The sequence below is a fragment of the Argiope bruennichi genome, chromosome 11, assembly GCF_947563725.1.
Source record: "Argiope bruennichi chromosome 11, qqArgBrue1.1, whole genome shotgun sequence".
Taxonomy (NCBI): Eukaryota; Metazoa; Arthropoda; class Arachnida; order Araneae; family Araneidae; genus Argiope; species Argiope bruennichi.
Window position 1 is genome coordinate 89,705,364 of NC_079161.1, and position 22,209 is coordinate 89,727,572.

General features: G+C 35.1%; 1 protein-coding gene across 4 annotated transcripts in view; it reads right to left on the minus strand.

The window, feature by feature from the left end:
- Nucleotides 1-22,209, minus strand: part of LOC129956454 (pyruvate kinase PKM-like) — a 181,701-nt gene that overhangs the window by 15,857 nt on the left and 143,635 nt on the right. For 3 of the 4 annotated variants that reach the window (XM_056068335.1, XM_056068337.1, XM_056068339.1), the window contains 4 exons: nt 18,083-18,269; nt 17,491-17,633; nt 1,787-1,914; nt 902-1,052 (listed from right to left, as the gene is read on the minus strand). In XM_056068335.1, the coding sequence (XP_055924310.1) occupies nt 902-1,052; nt 1,787-1,914; nt 17,491-17,633; nt 18,083-18,269 (609 nt within the window). The remainder of the gene's footprint in view (nt 1-901; nt 1,053-1,786; nt 1,915-17,490; nt 17,634-18,082; nt 18,270-22,209) is intronic. The other variant, XM_056068338.1, reaches the window with a different exon arrangement.

Sequence of the window (22,209 nt, forward strand, 5' to 3'; positions counted from 1 at the left end):
TTAATGCTAAGCAGAAAGAATGCATAATTTAATATTATTTATGCTTCGGTTCGAGATTTATTGAAATTTCTTCCAACTATACGATATACGAGCCATGTTTTAAAAGTAAGTGCCGTTTTGAAATTCTAGCGCGGGAATGCTGAAGTTGACATTTCACGTGGACATTCTATTTACGACAAGCTCCGTTCGGGAAACATTCCATGGTGTTAATGTTTGTTTTCCAGTATTTAAAATGATTCTCCAATTATTAAATAGAATTGGCAATTCGCTTTCTTAATACTAAAGATGTGAAAGCGACTGAAAGTAGTGAAATGTACGGAAAAAATATTACGAATGATGGAATAGTACGGAAATGTGAAGAGTTTTTAAACATGGTCACACGAAAGTTGAAAATGAAGTATGTTAATATTAGTAGTCATTACAGAAGATTTTGTGTAGAAAATTAAAAAAGTTAAAAAAAAAAAAAAAAAAAAAAAAAGAAGAAGAAGAAAAGAACGTTGTTCTTTTTAATTTTTACGATTTTTGTCATTAGTTGAAGAATCTTTTCAGGTTTCACATAGTATTCTGCACGTAAGGCTAAATGATCAAAAGTGTTGACATAGGTGAACAAAACGAAAGGTTTAGATTTATTAGAAAGGTTAACTTTATTTTAGCGGCGCGGCCAGGAAGGTGGTGATTTTTTTATGTTAAACTATTACTGTCGATGAAATCTGAGAAGCTTACACTACAACGGAATCAAAGCAGCAATACATAGAATAACGACTTTCCTTAACACCCAAAAGAGTGAAGTTCAAGTAAATAATTTTCGTCCAGAAAATTGTGTGTCTTGTGTTGTGGCACAACACAAGAAGCCAATTCGTAAGAAAGCCTAAAATTCAATCATTGACAAATTATAGCTTACTTGTGTGGCGCAAATAACAGGCTTTCCAGCTATATTGCACTTTGCAATTATCATTTTCGTGGCGAGAAATATCTTCTCTGTTGGAATTTCAATGCCTAAATCACCGCGGGCGACCATTATACCATCAGATGCTTCAATTATTTCATCAATTCTGAAATAACATTTTCGAAACGTGTTTGAAAAAAATTAGGCATTAAAAAATTAAATTAATATAGAATATTTTTTTGTATTATCAAAATATTTAGTATTTAAAATTGCGTGAGTGTTGGTTTCCTACAGGATAGCCACATTTTGAGAAGATTCTGCCAAGCTTACATATAGCTGGAGCTCATTTCAGCTGTAGTTTTGGACCCAAATTTTCATATTTGTGGATTTATTTCTCGTTAAATAATCGATATTATCATTTAGGGTTTCTGTGTTGTTTTATTCTCTTACGTAAAAAAAAGAAAATTTTCTTGGTTTACATGCGTCTGTACATTTTTAATATGTTTAGTTTTTGCATAGAGTATTTCTGAATCAGTTATTTTTAATGTTTCATGCAGTGGAGATATATCCCCTCGGCCCAAGCACCAAACTAGATAAAACTTCAAAAAATTATCTACAAAATTAAGAAGTAAAATCGTTAATTTTGCTTGTATGTTCATTAAAAAATGTTATCATTCCTTTATTTATAACCCTCGTATTAGCATTCAAAATAAATTGCAAAACGATGTTTCAATTTTAAAAAAGATGATATTTGTCTTTCCACCTGAGTTACCTAAAAATAGCTTAATATGCAGATAATTTGATGTCCAATTAGTTAATTAGTTGTTACAGCACATTAAAAATATCATTTGACTAGGTTAGTAAATTTCATAAGTATAAAAATAAGAAAATAATGTATACTTTTTGACACCTTCGTAACATTCGATCTTGGGAAGAATTTTTATGTGCTTTCCTTTTTCTCCTAATATCTGTCTTATTTCTTGAACTCCTGCAGCATTTCTTATGAAAGATGCCAATACCATGTCCACCTTTAAAACAAGATAGCAAAAACTTGAATCACATTAAATTTAACGATACGATTGTTTTTCTATAGTTTCCATTTTTTTCTCAGCGTAAGTTGGTTGGTTGGTTGTTTGAGGTTTAATGGCGCAAGAGCCATGTTTGGCTAAACTGCGCCAATCAAATAGTAAAGTTTTTAGAAACTCATGAATAAAAGATCAATCATACAAGTGATTCTCAGCGTAAGATAATATTATACCGCTTATCTTCCTAATCGATCATCAATTCAAATCTTATCAAATCTGATTATGACTTTCTTCCATTTGGATTCTGTGAAGTGAAAGAAATGGTTGGTTTATTGCTATTTAGTGGCACAAGAGCTAGGATTGGCTAAACTGCGTAGACAAATGATTAAAAATAAAAACATTAGTCGCAAATAGAAATGCAAGTAATAATTAAAATAAACTATTTAAAACTAATAATGTTAATCTAGAATTAAAATTTGTGCAAAAACATCGATAGAGACTGTTTTATTTGAACAGTAATTTGGTAGATCATAAAATAAAATATCAGATGTAATGGTGCAAATTTTAAAAAAAAATTATTTGAAATTGATGCTTTTACAAAAAAATTAAAAAATTATATAAAACTATAAAAAAAACTAATGGTGTACTAAATCAAGTGTGTTTAATGATGATATATTAAAATAACGAACTCGATGAAGGTGGAAAGTACATAGGACAATCAATAAAAATATGCTGAGCTATAAACTGTGCCGATTCCCGAGGCGAGGATTAAGTTGTTTGCTGCCGTCGAATCCGAACCACGTCGCCGATGGAATATCTAGTGCTATCCGTACTCCAGTGCCCAATTCTCGTTGCATTTCTTCATTCCTTGTGCGTGCTCCTTGTCTGTGCGAAATGACCAATCCAGATTTCCGAGATGCCATTTATGTGTTCCATTCTCACCACAATAACAATACTCGCCGTGTTAAAGTTCAAATGCACACTACATTGCCCAAAATTATTGTCTTTGATTAAAGTGTTCACGAATTTTTAAAAAAAGCCAATCTAAACAAAAAACTCCAGCCTAAGATCCTGATTCAACAAATGAAAGATTATAAGTGAATTCATCAATAATATTACCATTCCTTAAAGCAATTCAAGATTTATATTGCAAATTTTTATTTTATTTTGGATTGCATATTTAAATTATAGTACAACTACAAATAACCTATTTAAAATATATTTAAAATATTGCGAGGTTTGAAATCTTTTATTAAATCTATTATTTAAATTTATGGATAATATTAAAATATGTTTCAAATAAAATTTACCATAATGCCATTAAGATTAGAAAAATGATTTACCCAACTAAATTAAATTTATCTAACTTCACGATTAAGTTATAAAGAAATAAAATTGAGGACATGATAATCAGACAAAATTAGTAAATACCTCGTAAGAATATTTTTACAGCTCTGATTGTAGTAAACAATTTTCTTTTATTTTTGTGTCAGAATACTTTCATATTTTAGTTTCCATACAAACCTTGTAAATAAAGAAAAAAATAATAATCCAAAGTTCTGATACTTCCTAATGACATGCGATAGTCAGCATATGGTAGTAAATATCTCAAGGGAAATTTTTTTACTAATCTCACTGTGATTAAACTATCTTCTGTTATCTCTTGTGTCAGAATATTCCCAAACTTTTAAATACAATGCTTTGTTTTCAAACGCCACAATATTTTTCATTTTATTTATTTAATAACAAAAGTTTATTATAAGAGTATTTTTAATCTCGTGTTTATTACATTCATTTACAAGTAATTTGTATAGAATATTTGAATCTTGTATTTATTATTTCCATTTACAAATGATTTAAAAGAAATTTTAGAATCTTGTGTTTATTAGTTAAAGTTCCAAATATTTGATTTAAAATCATTATATTGATATTTCAGTTAATCATTACAATGTTCATATTTTATTTAATAATTTAATATTTTATTTCTAATTTAGTAATTTTGTTGAGTCAAATTCCCCAATATTTAAGAATTATGTAATATATTCATCAAATTAAGTGAGCTTCTACAAAATAATGGTAGGAATATATCTGTGCGCTATACCATTTAATTCATCAATATTTTATTTTTATTGTTGATGATTTATGTCTACATAATATTTTTGCAAATATAAATCCTAGTCTTTTTATATTCTTATACATTTCTTGAAAATTATTCCCAGTTTTTTCAATTTCATAGTTACAAACCTGTAAAGTTGCTTCCCAGAACGGTTAGTTCTATCACCGGAAATCATATGTATTGGATGCTGATTGAGTGCCGCGTCAGTGACCACAGATCTTGGCGAACATTTGGCGACAAAATGGATAATGCTGGAAATTTCGAGAATTTTCACGATCCATCCAATAGGAACTGAGATACGCCCAGATACTCCTGATTGGCCCAGAAGGTTCCCGGCCCGCCTCCCAGGAACTATAAAAGGACGGCAGTCTCAAGCTGCAAGTGTGATTCGAGATTGATTATTGATTATGCCATGGACCAAGGTACTGCGCTCGCCGTAACGCTCCTACATAAAGCGATTTGTTCCGCTTGCGGAAAATCAACCCTGAGGTTTTCTGGATATTGCCTAGAATGCCAAGCCCCAATAACAAAGATAGCATTACAAGAAGGCAAAGCTGACGACGGTTCTACGATTTATTACTACGTTCCAACCCCAGAAACAAACGTGGAAACCCGAGACAGCACAAAAAAATTGGGCAGATAGATCCACTCCAACACCATCTCACCAAAACTCACCCCAGCATATCCAACTCCGATTGAAAATTCAACTTCACTCCAACCTTCTCTCCAATTCTCTAATTCAGATGTCACCATGGAATCACCAAAATCAAACAAGGAAAATAACTCCCAAGACAATTTCAAACTCGTCCCACCTAGAAAAGCTGCAAAAAAGCACTGCACTGAAGAAAATTTTAATATCAACACAGAAAATGTTTACTCCCACCTACAAGAAGAAACCGACAAACCAGAAAAAACCCCAGCATTAATCAGCCTTGCAATCAAAGAAAACTTCAACCTCATACTTCAAGAAATAAAAAGAAAATACCCAGAAACTGAAAATAAATACCAAAACGGCTGCATAAGAATCCTACCAAAATCAGAAGAATCCAGACAAGACATTATCAAATTTCTTCAAACCAAAAAACAAGATTTTATCATGAACGAAGCCCCTGAAGAGAGACCCATCAAAATTGTAATTAGAGGACTCCCCATCAACTCCAACACCAACGACATCAAAACTGAACTTGAATCCAACAAGTACCACATTCAAAGATTAAGCCAAATGAAAAACTTCCGATCAAGAACCCTTCTTCCCCTATTCCTTGTAGAAGTAAGAAGAATCGGCTACTTTAAAAACATCTACAATCTAAAAAACCTCTGTTTCCTGAGTTGAACCCTATAGAAGCAACCCTACAGAACCAACCCTAAGTTGAACCCTATAGAAGCAAGAATACAGCCAACATTCATTATACCTGCTCCGGATTTCACTATTCAGCCAGGAATTGCCATATCAAACCCCCATGCATTAAATGCAATGGAGATCACACCACCAGAGACTGCCACATAAAGGAAAAAAATAGAAAACCCAGTATGCATCAACTGTAAAATAACCGGACACCTTGCAGCCTGGAAAGGATGCCCAGCCATCCCAAGAGCCCAAATTCCCACAGAAACTTACCCAAGAAGATCCTACGCAGATGTTACTACAATAAGAAAACCCCAAAACAGCGAAACTAACCATCCAAGAATCCCAGAAACTATCTCCCAAAGTAAAAAACTAAGACGTGACGACGACGACGACGTGATGGGTGTTTCAGCGGAGCACCTGGACTCGTAGGTCCTCACAGCCTCCCCAAGCCACTTCAGCATGCGATCTTTAAGATATAAAGGAAATGAAAAATCACTTAAGTGACCTCAGAGAAATGAACTTCTTATTGAATTTTCCAATATATTACAGGCCATCAAACTAAGCAAGAGAGCAAAAAACAAGCAAGAAAAACTAATCATAATCCTAGACGCACTCCTCCCTGAAAACTCAACATCCAACTGACCACGCCCACAACCGAAACCAAGACTCTTGATTCGCCCGCTCCTACAGTTCCACAATCCTACATAAGACGATGTTTCTTTCCACCCAACTTCATTCGAATCACCAAAGTACCGCCGATCATGCTTAGATACGCGGACAAATTTAATACAATCTTAGCTTAAATTCAAAAAGTTTGTGGCCCTACTGAGAATCGATTTAATAATGGTTTTGTTAAAAAAATTTCAAATTCAATAGAGCAGCATTAAAAAATTCAATCGTTTGCTACTACACAAGGCTATGACTGTTATACTATCAAACCAAAAAGTAAACGACCCGTAAAGGTAGTAATTAAAGGACTACCAATTGACCATGATTCTACAGAAATATTTAACCATATTAAAAATGAACTCGGTTTCCCGGTTACTAAAGTTGTCCAACTAACGCAAACTGGAGCAAAGAGGGCGCTGCCGTTCTTTCTTCTTGAACTTGAAAGAAACGATGAAGTCAATAGCATTTATTCCGTTAACAGTATTAATTATCTCCGCGTTACTATTGAACCATATCGTGCACGCAATATGACTAGACAATGTTTCAAGTGTAATTACTTCCATCATAGTGCAGATTGCTGCAACATCAAACCACGTTGCCTTAAATGAGGCGAAAATCACGAAACAAATGCCTGTGCAATTAAAGAAAAAGTAGAAGTACCGAAATGTATCAATTGCGGTAAAAGTGGGCATGTTGCCTCTTATTGAGGTTGCGAGGTTTTCCCTAAGACTACTTCCCCCCAACAAAATAGTAATAATTTCTCAAATTTACGAAGAAATATTCCAAACAATAATCAGGCTAATATTCGCGAGAACACTTCTTTCGCCGACCTTTTCAAACCTCCTACACCTCGACAGATGGCGCCATGAGAAACCCAAAATATTGAAAAAGAAGACTCTAATACACTCAATTTTATGAATTCGAGTGATTTTAATGAACTGATTGAGGGTTTAAAAGAAATTAAAAAGTTATTAAATGATTTTCCCAACCTTCTCACACAAATTAGAAAACTCAAAAATGCAAAAAATTCAATGGACAAAGTTCTAATTTTATCAGATATATTTACCAGTCTTGTTAACCCATCTGAAAATTAACTTTGAAGTGCAGCAGTCTGCGTATTGTTTTCTGGAATGCAAATGGCATTTCCAACAAAATCAATGATTTTAGATCATTTGTAAATAAGTATAACCCCGATGTTATTTTAATACAGGAAACTCACCTTAGACCGCAAAGAAAGATTTTTCTGGCTAATTACCACTCATTCTATAGCTACTGGTTAGAAAGTACTGGTGGTGGTACTGCAATTATGATTAAAAATGGTATTCCCCATCATGTAATCACTCCACCCACGTTATATTATGTTGAGGCTACGGTGGTTGCCCTAGACATTAAAAATGACCCAATTACCCTTACTTCTATTTATATCCCCCCCTGGTTCTGATAATTCTCTCTTCACTTTTGATATAGGAAACCTGCTTCAAATCAAATTATTTGTGGCGATTCAACGCCCATCATATCAGTTGGGGTTGTCAAAATAATAATGCTCGCGGTAATTCATTATATTCATTTGCACTCCGTGCAGGATTAGAAATTTTAGCTCCTTGCTCACCCACTAGATATGGTGTTTATTCGGCTAGTACAATCGATATTGCTCTTGTTAAAGATTTTCTCTTCCCATTTGAAAGTACATCTATCCCTGAACTCAGTTCAGATCATAATCCTGTTCTTCTTAACTTTTTTCTTAAATACTCACTCCCTGACAACAATAGAAAAATTGCCACAAACTGGATCAATTTTAAACAAATATTATCTAATACTTGCATCGAACAAAATTTAGACCCTCAAACCCCTGAGCAACTTGATGAACTTGTTGAATACTTTGAAAAAGTTATTATTGATGCTAAATTTTCTGCGTCGAAACCATTGAGATTTAACCAAAACTATATTGATCCAAAAATTCGGTTTCTTCGCAAAGAAAGAAATTATGCCAGAAAGATCTTTCAAAATACTCGAAATCCAGTCTTCAAGAAAATTATGAATAAACTAAATAAAACCATCCAAACTTTAAATGAAAAAACTGAACAAAATGAATTCATTAATAAATTGGTTAATGCAAATACTGATGATGGCTCCTTCTGGAATTTTGTTTCATCATTTAAAAAGAAAACACAAAAAATTTCCGCCCTTAAAGGCCCGGCTACTATTGTTAATACTGATATTGATAAAGCAAACTGTTTGGCAAATAGCCTTGAGACCCAGTTTCAATTAAATAACCTTAATCATGTTGAAACAGAGCTGCTTGTAAATAATACAGTCAAAGACTTTCAAAATTCACTCCCCAAATATTTCCATGATGTTACTCCACTATCTATCACTGAAATTACTGATTGCATCAAAAATCTCAAAATCAATAAAGCCCCTGGCTTAGATGGTATCAATAACAAAGTCCTTCGTAATCTCCCCTCAAACCTAATTACATTGCTTCAATTTATCATATTTAAAATTATGGCCATTGGTCATTTTCCTACAAAATGGAAAACAGCTGTTGTAGCACCTATTCTTAAACCGGGCAAAGATCCCACAGAACCGTCCAGTTATAGACCCATTTCACTACTTCCCTCCATTAGCAAAATTGCTGAACCTATCATTTTAAATAGGTTAAATAAATTTCTTGATGAAAATAACACCCTTAGTCCGGAACAATTCGGTTTCAGAAATAACCTCTCAATGACTCATCAACTTGTTAGGGTAGTTGAATATGTTGAAGAGGGTTTTGCAAATAATCAAAAATCTGCTGCTGTTTTCCTTGATATTCAGAAAGCCTTTGACCGAGTTTGGTAAAATGGCCCTATTTACAAGCTCATTACCTACAATTTACCACATTATATTATCAAAATTGTCATCTCATATTTAAACAACAGATTCTTTTGTGTTCGCGTTAATAATTATCTCTCAGACATTAAACCTATAAAAGCAGGTGTTGCCCAAGGCTCTAAAATGGGTCCTATTCTTTTTTCACTTTACATTAACGACATACCAAGACAATTTAATACCATGCTCTGCATGTATGCCGACGAAACTGCAATACTAGCCAGAAATAAAAATCCAAATTTCATCTCAATAGCACTCACTAGACATCTCAAAACTCTTGAAGACTGGTTCAATAAATGGAAAATAGAAATTAATTCTAGTAAAACTGAAGCTATCATGTTCACTAAAAATCAAGTTTTTAAAGAATTCCGCCCAATTAAAATTAAAAATCAAAACATCCCGTGGTCTAAGGAATGCAAATATTTAGGTGTCATTCTTGACAATAAACTAACATGGAAACCCCATTTTATATATGTTAAAAAGAAGTTTCGAGACCTAACTCGTAAATTCTTTCCCTTAATTTCTCGAAACTCCAAAATGAGCAGGGACAACAAAATACTTATTTACACTGCCTATCTGCGTCCAGTTTTAACTCACGCATGTCCGGTTTGGGGATACGCTGCTAAATCTAATCTAAGAATAATAGAAATTCAACAAAACAACCTTATTAGAAGGTTTTGTAACTGCCATTGGTATATGCCAAACACCAACATGTATAAAGCACTTGATTACCCTCCACTTAAAAAATTTATTAAAAAACTTGCTGAAAAATTCTTTAAAAATATTGACAATCATGATAACAAAGCAGTACTTGATATTCCTAATCTCCGCATTAAAAGACCTCGTAATATTTTGATTTAGCCCTCCCTAATCCTTTGTTTTTTCCATTTTAATTACTTCTCATTTTTTCCTAACTTTATTTTTCATAACCTTATTAAATTGCTCGGCAGCGTTTTCCCAATCCATGTTGCACCTCTTATCACATCTTGACAGTCATTAGTAACCTTAGCTTCGTCAAGCACCTCACACCTCCTCTCCTGTCTGTATTTAGTAACCCAGTTCATCGGACTTTATTGCGAAGATAATCACGTCAACTACTGAAAGCCAGGTCTTTAAAAAGTTTATCATCTACCGGAGATCAGGCCCCAACCCTAGGGGCTAGGCGCTCCGTCAAACATATCATTACCCACCCAACTTCATTCGATTCCCCTCTTGGTTCTTCACTATCAAGGCCGTTGTTTCTCCTTTCTCCCGTGCTGGGTTGTAGAGTGCTACCACCTCGCCGCCAGCTGCCTAACTAAAACTTCTCCGTTTCGACCCGAGTCAAGCTATGCTCGGCCCACCAGCGTGATCATCATTGACTGGATGTGAACGAACTCATTGTTAGCGCGCCTTGTACGCGCTCCTCTTCTACTGTTTGTTGTGAAATTCGAGCGGACTTTTCCTCGAATTATTTTCGAACTTTGCCAGGATGGAACATCATAAATCCTCCTCAGCAATGGATTTTTCCAACTCCACAGCGACTATGTCAACTGAAGATTCTCCCATCACCTCAGCATCCGAGGTAAGTGCCATTTCTAACTCTTCTACTCAGATAGACTATGGTACTTTTAAAATTGACCCCAATGCGTCCTTTAATGAACATGAATACAAATTCATAATGAAAAAAGTTAAGAGCTGATTAGTTTTCCTCCATGCTATCCCAAATAAAACATTTGATATTATCTCTAAAATTGCCCTACTCAGCAGCGAGACCCTTATTGTTTCAACCAGTCGTGTTGATCACCTTACTGCCCAACTGAATCTCCAGCGTGCAAATCAAAAGGACAATGACTCCTGTTCAGGTAGTGAACTCTCTGATGACCCGGATAATAGCTTAAAAACCCAGGCCCCCGGAGCCAAAAGAATAAGCTTCCAAACCGAACCATTCGGTCTACAAAGAAAATGCGCCAAGAGAACCCCTCGCTCTTGGAAACAACAAATCGCTTTGACGCCCTAACGAATGTCGTTACGGATGCAGATATGGCGGATCAAGACCATAACGCACAGTCAGAAAATGGATCAACAAATCAGGTGAGCGACAATATCGATCAAACCAACAAGAAAACATATGCCCCACCCATCTTTATTGACGAACCTGGAAAAACTCAGCCTGTCTCCTCTCCAAATTTAGCGAAATTACAAAAACCAAAATCATGCGCAGATTCCTACCCAATAGTCGACTGAAAGTGTTTCCCCCTAATGCAGATGCTCACCGGGCTATCCAAAGACAAATCGTCAATGACAAACTCCAAGCTCATACCTTCGAACTTAGTGATGAGAAGAAACTTATAGTAGTCATCCGCAGTCTTCCAGCTGACCACCCTATTTATGACATCCTTCATGAAATCAAACAGCTGGGGCTGGACCCAGAGCTTTGCCATCCTCTAAGGCATCGAAAAACTAACACCCTAATGCCACTTTTCCTGGTCAAGCTGCCCAAAAATGAAGCCAGCAAAGCCATTTTCAACCTAATATAGGGTACCTTAAAGTCTCTGTCGAACCTCTCCGAAGGAAACAAACACCGGCACAATGTTACAACTGCCAGGAATTCTATCATCACAGTCGACTTTGCACCCGAAAAGCAAGATGCCTCAAATATGGAGATTCTCATTCAACCAATAATTGCACCAAACCTAAAGACACACCAGCCAAATGTTGCCTGTGCGGTGGGCCCCACACGGCAAACCACTCTCAATGTCCAAAAAACCCAGCAATGCGCAGAACTTTCCAAGCTGCTCCCAGTGATGGATGGAACAATGCCAATGCTCTTGCCAGAGTCAATGAAAACTTCCCCACGCAACAACCTGTCGCTACCATTAAGTCACCAATTGTGCAGCCCAAAATGGAGCAACCGCAAGATAAGAATCAACCCATTACAGAAAATCAAATTACCAATCTTATGAACAACTTCCTTTCGCAAATGTCTGCCATCCTCAAGTCAGTTCCTGCTCACGTTCAATAGCTCCAAATTTAACTCACTGAACATTGTGTCTTGGAACGCGGGTGGTGTCAGGCATAAATTCAAAGAGCTCAAATACTTCATCTTAGACTGGGCACCTGATGTCATTGCCATCCAAGAAATTCATCTTCGTCCTTCCGACAACTTCAAAATTCCAAACTACTCCAGCTGACCGACTCACCCACAAAAGTGGTGGCACTGCTATTCTAATAAAAAACTCTCTACCTCATCATCCTACCCCCATTTCTTCTACTAGCTTTGAGAACACGTCGATCTCAATAGATCTCCCAAATGGTTTCCATATTACCTTAGCCAGCATTTATCGTCCTCCCCATGGCAAAATCAACACCTCTGAGCTTCATAGGATTCTCAACCAAATTTCCAAAAGTATTGTCGTTGGTGAATTCAATGCCAAACACCCATCTTGGAGTACCGGTCGTTCAAACAGCAACGGCGCCGTCATCCACAACTTCATTGCATCAAACAACCTAATCATCATTGCTCCGCAGGAACCCACCCACTTTCCTATCAATGCTCCTTCCTCTAGCACGTTGGACTTTGGTATAATGTGTAATATTGCATCCGGTACCTCTCTTAATGAGCTGTCCAGCGACCATAATCCTGTTCTCTTCGAAATCGACATCAACATTAACCTCTCTGCACTACCTAAAACGATCAAAACTAAAAACTGGTCTGTTTTTTCAACCATTATTCAAAATTCCATCCCAGGCAACCCACTAATCGAAACAACTCAAGATATTGACGATGCAATTACTAAATTCACTGCTTCAATTGTCACTGCGTTAAACCAAGCTTCTAAAGCAAAAATCATTAAAGGCCCTCCCAGAAAACTCCCTCCTGAAATTGTGGACAAAATTAAACTTAAAAATAGATGGCACAAATTTTGGCAGATGACATTCTATCCACCTTATAAACTTCTGTTCACTAAACTACAAAATGAAATCAGAGAAGATATCAATGAATACGACAACAATTCTTGGAAAGAACTCCTGGAAAGCCTCAATCCGGAAGATAACTCCCTGTTTGATTTCAACCGGAAACTCACTAAGAAGTTCTTTGCTCTGCCACCGATTCTTTATTCGGATGGGCTAAAATACACCCCGTTGGGCAAGGCCAATGCCTTTCTCCATTCACTGGAAAACTCTTTCCAAGTCAATCCTGAACCCTACTGCAATGATCAAATCCGAGGAGTCAAAATTGCCGTCAATGATTACTTTAAGGCTCCACCACCGCCTTCTAATCCAAAACTCACCTCTCCTAAGGAAATCATTGATATTATCAAGAAACTTAACGTCAAAAAAGCTACTGGACCAGACGGTATTCCTAATAAAGCCATTAAGATGCTCACCATTAATGCAATCACCCACCTTACAAAAATTTTCAACAGATGTTTGCAACTCAACCACTTCCCAACTGTCTGGAAAATAGCCCATGTTCTAATGTTCCCGAAACCCAACCAGAATCCAAAGCTCCCTGGCTCCTATCGTCCTATCAGCCTTCTCAGCAACATTGGTAAAATTTTTGAAAAGTTACTTCTCGCCAGACTCACAGAGTTCTGTAATGATAATAGCATAATCCCTGATGATCAGTTCGGGTTCAGGAAAAACCACAGTTGCGTTCACCAACTCCTTAGGGTGACCAACACCATTTGCGAGGGCTTCAATGCTAAGCTCATCACTGGAGGTGTTTTTCTGGATGTAAGAAAGTCTTTCGATTAAATGTTGCACGATGGTCTCACCTACAAGCTAATTCATCTAAAATTTCCATATTATCTCACTGCAATAATTTCAAAATTCCTCTCAAATCGCACTTTCCAAGTCAAGAATCAACAGTTCCTCTCTGTGACTGGGATCATCCAAGCCGGTCCTCCTCAAGGCAGCGCCCTTAGCCTTCTGCTTTACTGCATATACAATGCTGATTTCCCCAAATCGGAACCAGTCATGAATTGCCTCTTCGCAGAAGACACCACTATTTTAATTCAAGGTGCCATACCAAAATTTGTCATCAAGCAACTCCAAGGTGCGTTAGTCAAAATTGAAGAATGGTGCACACGTTGGCGTGTCTCCATTAACACCGATAAAACCCACGCCATCTTGTTCCGCAAAGGCCATCCTAAAAAAATCTCTCCAACAACTTACCTTCTTTGATGAAAATCTTTCTTGGGACAAGGAAGTGAAATACCTCAGCCTCATCCTTGATTACAAGCTTACCTTTAAAAATCATGTTAAATACAACTCAGATAAATTCTGGGCAAAAGTCCACTTATCGGTCGCCACTCTCCACTTTCCCTCAACAACAAAGTTCGTCTATTCAAGACTGTTATCAGGCCCATCCTCACATATGCAGCACAAATTTGGGGGCTTGCAGCGAAAACGCATCGTAACAAAATTCAAGTTCTGCAAAACAAGTTACTAAGAATAATCACAAACGCACCTTGGTATGTTCGAAACGATGTAATCCATAATGACCTCAAAATTGAAACCATAGATTTCATCACCAAACTTTACAGGAGCTTCTTCCAAAGGATTAAGGATCACTCAAACTCCACCATCGCTCAACAAACAGATTTCGCCCACTGCAATAGCAAATATAACTTTCCTTATGCCACCACCAAATGGTCCCTGCCACTCAAACCTCCGTAACTCTGTTGCCTTTATCAGTATTTCCCCTTTTCATTATGCAACACTTCACTCTTTTTATTACTGTCCACTTTTACGCACCTCCACATCTCTCATATTTCACCCGGTCTCATGACCTCACTTAATATGCTTTTTTGCTAAAAATTCTCAGGGTTCCCAATTCAGGTACCACAGTCACATTCATACTGAGTAGAAGTGTATTACACTGGCACTCAACAAAGCATCTAAAGTCAGTCAGTCACCCAACTTCATTCAAGACCTTTCCTCACTCATGACCAAACCACGCCGAAATGATCCCCAAGTAATAGTCGACCGGCTCCAAACCTTTTTCCTTGTGTCATTGTGTGCTGCAAGTGTGTGGTGAATTGAAGCGTAGTCGGAGTCGTAGACAAGTAACGAGTCTTCGAGAGGATAGTGAAGCAACGGCGAAGTGCCAGCCGTTTCTCTTCTGGATTCTGTCTGGCCGCTTTGTGTGCTGTGGTCGATTACTACTTGTGGGCTAATGTTTGCTGTAGTGTGCTGTCCTGTGTGTACGATTCGGCTGTATACAGTTGTCGTCTTTGTATTCGTCGTCTGCGTCTTTGTGTATAATAAACGTCGTTGTTGTTTTTTACTAAGGCCTGCTAATTGTGTTTTCACACCATACACCCACTACAAGCGAACCCGGCGAAATCCGTAATAATATGAAATAGTAACTATACTTTCTGATGTAAATTATGAAACGCTAAATCAAATGCATTAACAATGCTACTGATATTATGTATGTGTCGAAATTAAGGACTTATTACCCACCTCAAAAGATTAAAATTAAGTCATAAATAATAATTTAAAGAAAAATTCTTTTATTTCTCTCTCTCTCTCTCTTTTTTTACACAAACCCCAACTTAGGTTGGCCCGTTGCTTCCACTCATAAGAGTTATTTTTTTTTTCTTTTTCTTCATGATGGTGTTATTGTTGTGATAGGTGCCATCACAATATGTATTCAAACTTAGCAGTCTTATTGAGATGCGAGTATAGAGTCAAACTCCCAATTAATTTCTGTTTCTTTCTATTTTTATTCCGGATATTTTGTTCTCCCTTTTTGGAAAAGAATATTCCTGAAGGGGAGTAGAAAGATAAAAGAATTACATTCCTCTTCTTCATGTCTAATTTTTAGGTCATTGAGTGTCACCCACTAATAGAAATTAGAGGACAATGTCTAATTATTCACCACTAATTTGCTAACTAGTGGGACAAATGTTTTTTTTCCTTTTCTTTTCAAACTTATACAATTTTGTGCCATTTGCTTCAGTATTAATATTTGTAATTAGAATATTTTGAATCTGAGGTTTATTATTTTCTTATTCAAGTGTTTTATTGAGTTGACAATTGATTGCGGATTTTGTCGACAGACGGGTTTTACACTTTTTTTTTGTTTCGTCAATGTGTTCAAAATATTTAACCAATAATTTTTTCTTATTCTTCGGACTTTTACCTTTCATTTAGTAAAAAAAAATATGTCGATTAGTTCTTTAAGGTTTTGTTTTTTTAACCTAATTTAGAAATGAAGAATAAGACGTACATTCCAGACATATTTATTGCCTTATTTCCGAAAAGACAAGAACGCATCGCAAGCACACAAGACGTTATGAGCCGTACATAGGAATGAAGCCTTGTAAGAAAGGCAGTGTCAAAATTGGTTTGCCAGATTTCGTTCTGGTGATTTTTCATTGAAAAATGCTCAACGTCCGGTTGAAGTGGACGCGATCCACATCAAGGCCATTATGATTCAGATCGTCATAGCACAACACGTGATATTGCAGTGAAGTTCAATGTACCACATACATGCATTGAAAAAAATTTAAAAAGCTTGGATATGTCAAGAAACTCGATCTATGTATCGCTCAAAAGCTTAAGGAAATTTATTGGGCGCAACATATCAGAATCTGCGATTTGCATTTGAAACGCAACGAAATTGATCCATTTCTGAAAAGACTAATTACTGGCAACGAAAAATGGAAAGTTTATAACATTCATCGGAAGAAATCGTGGGTAATGTAAAATTAATCATCCCAGATGATATCAAAAGCAAAGATTATGAAATAACCCCTTTGGAAAGTGAGGTTTGGACGAAAGGAAAACAGAGACAGAATTCAGCTTGTTTCATGCAGCCAACGAGACAGCAGGAGCTTCCGGATTAAACCGACATCGCTACGAATCCTTGGACAATGAATCTCACCGCCACTATAAGCAGACAATAATAGGAAAGTGATCACTATAATACGAATACGCACACTTGGGTTAGCCGTGCGACCGCAATCCATTCAAAATCACTAAAGATCATGAAGATGGTCACGATGAGCGTAAGTAAAATGCTTTGATTCCTACACAAAAGACTGAAAGCGAATAGCAAAGTATGTTTCCATTGTTAATTTGTTTCTGAATTTAAAAAGAGAAAATCCAGAAAAATTTACAGATAGGTAATGCAATGAAATTACAAATTATTCATTATAAAAAGACAACTGTAATTTATTTGGTGAAACAGATTTTTATGCGTGTTTTCATTAAAAAAAATTTAGAGTGTTAGTCTTTTAATTGTCATTTTATTCCTTAACGGAATCCAAGGAATTGATGGACTATATTAAAAGTCAATTTTAAATCCTAGAAAACTTATTTTGTGAATGCCATCTTAAAATTATTTGAGGGCGTGAACATAAACGTTAACACGTAGTCCCAGCTATAAGTAAATGTTTCACATTAATTAATAATGTTAAAGGACATTCAACAGTTGGATCAGATTTATAGATTGGATAGCGATTTTCTAATATTGATGATCTTAAGGATCATACTGATGGACATTTGGAAAAACGGATAGAAAATAAAATCAACAGACAACAGTAGAAATCGATAATGACTAAATAAAAATTTAACTTGCCTCCTTTTCAACACCGAATAATAAATCATTCTTGTCTCTTTCAGATGTAGCTGGTAAATCTGTTTCGATGCCAGGTAAGTTGCACCCTTTTTCACTACTTAACATGCCTCCATTTTCTATTTCACATTCCAAGGAATTAGGACCTGAAAAGAAATAAACGACATGCGTGAAAAGATTATGATGTTTCTGTGAATAAAATGGCGGGTCTAATGAATTCAAAGAAACAAATAGAAATAGTCTTCCAACATGGAACGACATACCACCCTTCAATTTTAAAGTGTGTGACATTTTCCAAGATTACATAACGAGTATAATCTTAAATCAAAGAACACATTTCAGAAACTTAACTCAAAATTTACCCAGTTACAATATTCAATGTTGGCGATTTGTGAGGTTTTTTGGCGCAAAAACCACATTTGACTAAGCTGCAATACTCAATCAACAGTTACGCAGTTCATTCCATTTTCTTTATGAATAGAAGTGCCAAATAAAAACATATAATAGAATGTAATTAGACCATGAAAGAACATTTAAGTAGTTTCATAACTAAATACAAGGGAAAGTTTACTAGAATTAAAAAAAAAATACTCACTTATCGATTTTACAATAAGGCATAGCTGCCCATCATCTATATAGATTCGACTACCTTTCTGGACAAATTTAGTGATATTTTTATAGTCAATATAGATAACATCTGCAGAGCATTTCTTGAAGAAGGCATCATCAGTTGTCACTTTCACAGTTTTCCCTTTCACCAACTCAACTTCTGCATTTTCACCCTTTAAATAAGTTGAAATTGTATATAATGCATTGTTTATGACAAATGAATTAGTATTTTAACAAAGAAATGACATTCGTCGCCGTTGAATGATACGGATTTGATAAACCGAAACAACTTGATCTATTTTTATAGATTTAAATAATATTAACATCCAAAGTTTACTTTTTTTTTTTTTGACGAACGAATGACAAATGGGAAAATATACCAAATCATATAAAAATTAACTGAAAGAATGTTCAAACTACACAAGGATCATTATTTTCATGCAAGCAATGAAGCAGCATTCAGGTGTCCTTTAAACAGAATAGTAGTTTTTAAAATGGATTAGGATACAAATGATGATAATTACCTGTTTTTGTAAAAAATTAAATAAATACAATCAAATTCTGTTAGTACGATTCCTTGTGTTACCAACCGATTTCGTCTAGATTAGTAGCTGACTGTAATAGTTATATTAAAAAAATGTACAGGGTATTTCACATAAAATATCTCAAATTATCTACCATTCCCAAAAATAACATATCTGAAGCTAAGGAACAAATTAGATGGATCATACCGTAAGTCGTTGTAATAAAATAGTCGATTAAAATCTCGTAAATGCAGCAGCCAATCTATGTCTTTGCGGATGATATAAAAATTTAGAACAGAAAAATGAAACAGGCTAGGCCATTTGACAAACAGCTACCAAATTTGGTATCTCTTAGAAGTCGAGAATATATACCTCGGATAGATTTTTTTAAAATTTTAATTTATTAAAAATTAAGCAGAATCTTGGTTGGTTGGTTGCTTAATTCAGGTTTAATGGCGCAAGAGTCAAAGGTAGGCTATACTGAGGCCAATCATATGGTTTGAGATGATATCACGTGAGAAGTTTAAAACTACATTAAAGATCAAGTCAATAAAACAGCAACAATCAAAATATGAGAGATTAGTTAGGTAAAACAAGTTTATAATCGAAGAACATCTATATAAAATGATAAAATCCAATAGCTTTTAAAAAGCTAAAAATATACTGATGGGGAGGCTCTCCCACTAATTCTCGTATGTTAAGTGAAGTTGAGTTAGGGGGTGGGATAATAACTCCAAAGCATTCATGCTGTCTGTATATAAAATAAACTTACACTTATAAGAAAGTGTAATTTTCTGAAGAACGCAAAAAACTGCTAGAAGTTCCGCAGTCAAAACCGAACAAAAGTTGTGCAAACTGTAACTGTAGATTTTTTGTAAAAATTTAATTCCGCAGCCAACATAACTCTCCGATTTTGAGCCATCAGTAAAAATAGGTTCGTATGACCAAAATTGATTCCTGTGAGAGGCAAAGAGTTTTTGAAATATGACGGGTGCTGTGGAAGACTTATCGAATGTATAAAACGGGTTGATGTATGGAAAGATAGGGACATCCCAAGGTGGAATTACATAGAATTCTGCCTATTTAATTTGTATGTTACCAAGACCTGCATCAGCAATAATCATTTGAATTCTCTCACAAAAGGGGAGATTATTGAAGGGACAAGCATTGTAAAGTCTGTGAAGACCAAAGGGAAGTGTCATTTGCCGTAGTGGATGATTAGAAACCGACTGATCCTAAGATAGTACTCAGCCGAGAGCATTTTACGTCTTAAGTGTAATGGTAGCTGATGGCATATGACAAAGACTTTGTACAGTAGAATCTTGGCCTTTCCCCACGATAATTTCCGATAATATTATTGCACAAAAAATAAATTCTACACCATTCCAAAATTTGAATGGGAAAAAAAATCATCTTTTTAATGATACTAATTGAATAGTCGAGAAAATTTATTTTGAATTTTGGTATTTTTTTAAATATCTTTTTGCTTGATTTTCAACAACAGATTTCTTTAGTTCAAACCGTATTCATTGTTTCATTAACCATCTGCTACGGGTGGGGCTTTTTCCCTAATTAAAGACCAAAAACAAGTTCCCATTGTTGAAAGAAAGATTTCTGTTTAATATCTGTGTAATTTAAGAGAAATATAAAAAAATGAAGTTACACAATCACAAAATTTAAAAGAAAATAGATATTTTAATAGCGCCACGATGCTCTAGTAGGGGCTATCCATCAAAAAGGCTTATGTGCACAATACAAACTAAAGAGACAATTTAAAAAACACGGCTTTAATGTCTTAAGAATTTGGCTGAAACATGGATATAAGGTTAATATTCACGTTTTAAAGAAAATTAAATATAACCAATATTCCCAATGAGGCAATTGGTTGCCAAAGGTTTAAAATAAAAAGGAAGGTCTACTTTATTGAGATTAAAATTAAGTGAGTTACGACAATGTGAATATTATTTTATTATACAAACATACGATTTTAGACTACTCTATTATTACCACCCATTTCGTATCGACTCAAATCAATCAGCCACAAGACTTCTTTCCCGATTGATTGGCCCAATATGAAAATTTTTATTCTCTAAAACAGCAATATTGAAAACTACATAATTTGATCAGAAGATAAACGATTTTTTTCCATTTAGTACGAGTAATAATAATAGTACGAGTTATACATATGTTTAAATGAATTTTAAGCTTACAAATATTTTACTTAAGAAACTATTACGAGACTAAGCTACATACAATATTTGATTGAAAATTTTAGCGAGCATTAATCAATCCCTGTGCAACAGCTTTATTCTTTATTAGTCGCCAAAGGCGGCAAATAAAGATGGTATTGGTATTTTGGGGATTTTTTGGCGCAAGAGCCATAATTGGCTAAACTGCGCCATGCATATGGTCAAAAATAAAAATAAAAGACATCAAATGCCAAAAGATCAACAGTAGTTTCTAAAATGTGCGCAAAAAACATGGTAATATTACGGCAAATAAAGAATAAAATAATACAACAGGTTCTAGAAATTTCAGGGGACTGTCATTTCTGATGAATCGACAATCTTAAGAAGCAATTTTGCTTAAATTGTGCAAAGATATATTTTGAGAAAAGAAGTTCTTCCACATCCTGTTTTTTAATCCAATTGAATCACCAAATCAAAACTCAGAAACAGTGACTACACTTTCATTGATTTGCTTTGATAAACATGTTTTCTACAATGATTATTTTACAAAGCAGTGAATTTCATTTACATACGATAGTGAAAATACATTTATTGGCGAGGTTGGGTGGTTGGTTTTTCGGGTTTTTTGGCGCAAGAGCCATGTTTGGCTATGCTGCGCCAAGCAGATGGTAAAAAACAAAAATAATTTATATAAACACACATGTTAAGATATAAAAGCCAAATGTATCATAAAATGGGAAAAATGAAAGTGCAGAAATATATAAGGTTAAAGGATTTACAAATGAAATACTGATTCGAAAAAACGAACGTTACAATGATACAATTGATATGAATTGTCGAATGTGGACAGAAGTTAAAAAATACTAAATACAACTATAAAAACCAATGGTTTTTAAAAATTTAAAAATGTTTGGGTGGAATTTTTCACCCACCAGGTCTTGTAAAGTTAATGACGATGATTTAAAAAAGTGTAAACGAAAGGAATTAAAAGATGTGCACTCGATTAAAATATGTTTAATGGTAAAGTCTACACGACATGTGACGCATTTTGGTATTTATTGGCGAGGAAAAAAAATCCAGGAGCTCAAAAAACTCACTACTAAATATCTGAACATTATTGTACGTCACAACATGAGTCACATCAAATTGGCGCCAGACTGAATGATGGAGTTAACGAAATAAGAGAGATGAACCATTTTCAAATATTCATGGATAAATAAAGATAGGAATATAGATAAGATTGATTGATTCATCATTCATTTTTATGGCACAAGGGCCAATACTGGCCAAGCTCAGCCAAACTCGTTTAACTTAAAATATATAAAAAATATTCCTAAAAAACAACAAGGAGATGCAAAGTTAAAAGAAATGAAATGAAACGAAACACAAATATGGATAAG